This window comes from Kryptolebias marmoratus, linkage group LG19 (assembly GCF_001649575.2).
Source record: "Kryptolebias marmoratus isolate JLee-2015 linkage group LG19, ASM164957v2, whole genome shotgun sequence".
In the NCBI taxonomy this organism is placed as follows: domain Eukaryota; kingdom Metazoa; phylum Chordata; class Actinopteri; order Cyprinodontiformes; family Rivulidae; genus Kryptolebias; species Kryptolebias marmoratus.
The window spans coordinates 364,611-368,937 of NC_051448.1; the positions used below are offsets into that span (position 1 = coordinate 364,611).

General features: G+C 43.9%; 1 protein-coding gene across 1 annotated transcript; it reads right to left on the reverse strand.

The window, feature by feature from the left end:
* Positions 1-164: 164 nt before the first annotated feature.
* On the reverse strand, positions 165-2,855 carry naa20 (N-alpha-acetyltransferase 20, NatB catalytic subunit). Its single transcript, XM_017441924.3, has 6 exons — positions 2,724-2,855; positions 2,406-2,430; positions 2,068-2,158; positions 1,858-1,993; positions 1,434-1,579; positions 165-698 (listed from the first exon to the last, which is right to left on the reverse strand). Exons 1-6 carry the CDS (start codon positions 2,774-2,776, stop codon positions 613-615), a joined length of 537 nt encoding a protein of 178 aa, XP_017297413.1. The 5' UTR covers positions 2,777-2,855; the 3' UTR covers positions 165-612.
* Positions 2,856-4,327: the final 1,472 nt, after the last annotated feature.

The following is a 4,327-nucleotide window of genomic DNA, read 5'->3' on the forward strand; positions in this document are numbered from 1 at the left end:
ATCCGGTTCCCGCTCTGAGGTGAACCGGTCCGGTTCCCTCAGATCCGGTTCCCGCTCTGAGGTGAACCGGTCCGGTTCCCTCAGATCCGGTTCCCGCTCTGAGGTGAACCGGTCCGGTTTAAATACATTTTTTCTCACTGACATTTAATCAGACTACACCTTTCCTGTGTGACAACAATGAGAGAATGTTTTTATTACTTTCTTCAGAGTCACAAGTTTACATACAGCTCAGATGATGTCGTGGCTTCGGAAGCTTCTGGTTTAAAATATTATTTGTGTATAAAACATTTTCTTCTCAGCCTCAGGTGCTGAAAAGGTGAATTCAGAGAAAGATCACACTGTGGCTAACAAACTAATGGATCTGTTTAACATTTATCTGGATTCAACTGAACAAAAACTGCTAAAACTGTCCTTACCTGTTGTGATTCCAAATATAATTATTCACATTTCTGTTATTTTGGTCAAAGAGCCATGTGTGGCCCCAGAACCACAGGTTGCAGACCCTGGATGATCTGTTCTCTGATCAGGCAGGGAGAAATATCTTAAATGTTCAGGAAATAAACCCTTTGAATACAGTGAGTGGCTCTCTGATCGAAGAGCCACAGTCTGCTGTTATTCAATGTCTTCTGGTCTGACAGGATGGGGCAGAGGGACGATGGACTTCTTCTCGGTGTCTCTGGACAGAGCTTTCCTCATATCTGCAGAAAGACACGGTCCAGCATCATCTTCATCTCAAATATTAAGAACAGCAACATAAAAATAAAAAGTTGTCTAAGCATGTCAAAATAAAACCTGTAACAGAACTCAAAGCAGGATTGTGTCTGAAGGAAACATCTTCAGGACAGACTCCAACTGATTACGCTTATTCTAAACTGACCATCAGCAAACAGAACCACAGCAGACCCCACCGAGCAGAAACTGCTTCCAGCTTCAGCAGCCATTTCTCTGAGCACTGCACGGTCTGACCTTCAGGGTGAAATATTTCCTCCTGTGAACAATCTTTCTCTCTGTAGAACGATGGACTCCTGATGACCTTTGACCCTTCCCAGGTTGATGGGCAGCAGCAGCTGCTTCTCTGAGGTCATTGCTGATGTCTTTCCGCCCTGGCGTTGTGCTAACACACACCTGGAGCTGCAGAGCAGCAGAACCTCAGCAGAACCTGAGGAAGCAGCCCGGCTGGAAGCAGCTCTAACTTTTAATAATAAAAACGACTCGGTGGAATCCGTTGTTGTTGACTGAAGTTAGGTTAGAATCATTGTAGAACCTGGTGAAGATCAGATACTTTCCTGAGACTATTAAAGAGGACGTTCAGCACTCTGAAGCGCTCTACATCTGACCTTTGACCTCTGTTTTTGGCTCGTAGACGATCTGAAACTGAAACATTATCGTCCCCTGAATTACACAAAGTTTGAATTGGTTGGAATTTTACAAACCGTAGGCGTCCTCGTCAGGCTCCCCGTTGCTGGCTGAGTAATACTCGATGACCGTCCTGTAGACGCTGTAACCCAGACGTTTGTACATGTTGACTGCCACCTGATTGGACACTCGCACAAACAGATCCACGAAGAATCCCCCTTTCCTACGAGGACACCGAAAAACACCTTTCCATCAGAACCAAACACGATCTGCAGTTTACCTGTTAGACCCCTGAGCTCGGGGTCAGAGTTCAGACCGCTGACCCCGAGCTCAGGGTCAGAGTTCAGAACTCTGACCTCTGACCCTGAGTTCAGGGTCAGAGTTCAGACCGCTGACCTCTCACCCCGAGCTCAGGGTCAGAGTTCAGACCTCTGACCCCGATCTCAGGGTCAGAGTTCAGACCGCTGACCTCTGACCCCAGTTTCAGACCCAGACACGAACCTCTCAGAGATTTCTTCCAGCATCTCCATGAGTTTGGCAGCGAGGCCGAGCCTCCTGAACTCGGGAGCGACCGACAGGGCGGTGACGTGTCCGTGCCACTCCTCCCGAGCCACAGATCCTTCTGCCTTCCCCATAACTGAGAACAAATGTGATCAAGTCAGGAAAGATCAGAGAACCATCACCATTCAACATGAAAGCAGCAGAACCTACTGTAGCCCATCAGCTCGCCACCCGGAGCCTCAGCAACGATGAAATACTCGGGCCAGTGAGCTAGGTACTGCAGGTAGAACGGGATCCCATACTGGAGGTCAAAGGTCACAGAAAACAGACAGTGGGTTCTGAAGGGAACGTTTCGGCATGTCGCTGAAGAATAAAATGAAATGATTCTGTCAGACAAGAAAAATCAAGAATGGATGAAAAAATTAAAACACGTTTAAACAAACTATAAAATAATGTGAAAATAATCAGAATAATAAAATAAGCTTTAATTTCTTAAATATCAGTATTAACATTATATTTCAGGTTTCTGCTCGTCAATAAAAGGATACAGTTTCAGTCAAAGGATCCAGGTTTCTGTGAAAGAAAACAAAAATAGGTTTACTTTTCAGTTTGTTAGAAACGAGACAATCCAGTCAAACTTCTGTCAAACACAATTTATTAATATTAAGAGTTTTCTGAATAACTCGGCTTCATGTGTGTGAGCAGAGAGCCAAACTGAGCAACAAACAGCTGAGCCGGGACTAACCGGGTTAACCACGACTAACCGGAACTAAACGGGGTAACCAGGACTAACCGGGTTAACCACGACTAACCGGAACTAACCGGGGTAACTAGGAATAACCGGGTTAAAGACACATTTTACTCACATGTTGTTGAATTTGAACAGATCGTCGCAGGTGAACGGTCGCAGAGTCGTCATCTTGGCTTTCAACTCGTCCTCCCACCGGAAGAGGAGGAGCCAGCAGAAAAAAACCGACCAACGCTCAGCAGCGCCCTTTCCGGAACCCGCCGGTACTACAGCTCCTGCTTTTAAACAGACCTGAACACGTTATTCTGTTCAAACATTAAATTAAAATAAATCCATTTAAGGTCTTTGGTTTTAAATCAATCAGTGACCTTCATCCAGCTGGAGTTCTGATACTAAGATTTAATTTGGACAGCAGTAAATATATATTCAGGAACAGGTGAGGAATCTATTTTGGAACAGAATTCTTAAATTATTGCTTTAAAAATGATATAAATCTCGTAAAAATAATATGAAGTATAATATAAAATATTATAAAGTTCAGTTTTGAGTCTTTTCAGTAAACCAAATTGTGGAATGTCTTTAAAAAATGTTCTGATTTCAAAGATTTAAGTAAGTGAAGATTGTTTCCCTGATTTTAATGTTGTGGGGCAGGGGGCAGTAGTGCTCCACACAAACACCCAAACCTTCCAGGAGTCAGCAGGAAGGTGGGCGGTGTTCCTCCGAATGGGAGGAAAACAGTTAATATCCAGCAGCTGAAGAGAAGAATTTATTTCACAGAACATTTTAATTGACTGAACAAGTGTTAATATCAGACAAAGATAACCGGAGTAAAAACAAAATACAGTTTTTAAATAAAAGTTTCATTTATTAAGGCAAAAAGCTTCCAAACCAACCTGGCTCTGTGTGGAAAAGCAACTTCTCTCCTCGATAAATCATGAATTCACTGATTTTTCAGGCCTGATTCCTGCCAGAACTGCAGAGTCTGCTTAGGTTCATGGTCCTCCTGCAAGGTGGACCTCTGTCCCAGTCTCAGACCTCTGAAGAGTCCAACATCTTTCCTTTAACTGATGGACAGCATGATGCTGCCACCACCATGCTTCACTGTGGGGATGGTGTTCTCAGCATGATGGTAGATGAGCTTCCATGATGTTCATGATGTCCTGTCAGCTGATCTCAGTTCTGGCAGAACCAACACCTCAAAGTAGTGCCAGCTACCACCAAGAAAGACATCATGAAGACCAAGGACCTCTCTACACAGGTCAGAGAAAAGGCCTTGGAGAAGAACAGATCAGGGTTGGACTCTGAATAAATATCCCAGAACCCTGAACATCCAGCAGAGCTCCATCAAGTTCTTTAAAACAAGGTTGGTTTGTTTAAGTCCAACAATCTGGAGGATTTTTAAAGAACAATTGTTTTTATTCAAGTTAAAAACCCAATTAAACTCCAGGCTGCCATCTGTCAGGGTGACCTGTTCTGCTGTTCTGAGACCAGCAGATGGTTAGAACCGCAGCACAGAACCAGAACCTTCAGAGGAAGTCACGTTAAATGTAAACCTTTATCTGCTCTGACTGACAGCTGCTGCTGAATGTTCTCCTAACAGGAGATAAATACAGGTTCTAACAGCAGAACCTGCGGCAAACACTGGTCTCTGAAATAAAACCAAATCATGGTGGAAACGTTAGAACAAACATCTCAAGTTTCATTAGCTCTGAGTGACCTTTA

Bases quoted from the DNA above. Each gene is read 5' to 3' on its own strand.
- naa20 (XM_017441924.3), bottom strand. From the start codon at position 2,776: ATGACGACTCTGCGACCGTTCACCTGCGACGATCTGTTCAAATTCAAC. The intron at 1,994-2,067 runs GTAGGTTCTGCT...ATTTGTTCTCAG, and splicing joins TGGCGAGCTGATGGGCTACA to TTATGGGGAAGGCAGAAGGA. The intron at 699-1,433 runs GTTTGTAAAATT...GTCTTTCTGCAG, and splicing joins GCCTGACGAGGACGCCTACG to ATATGAGGAAAGCTCTGTCC.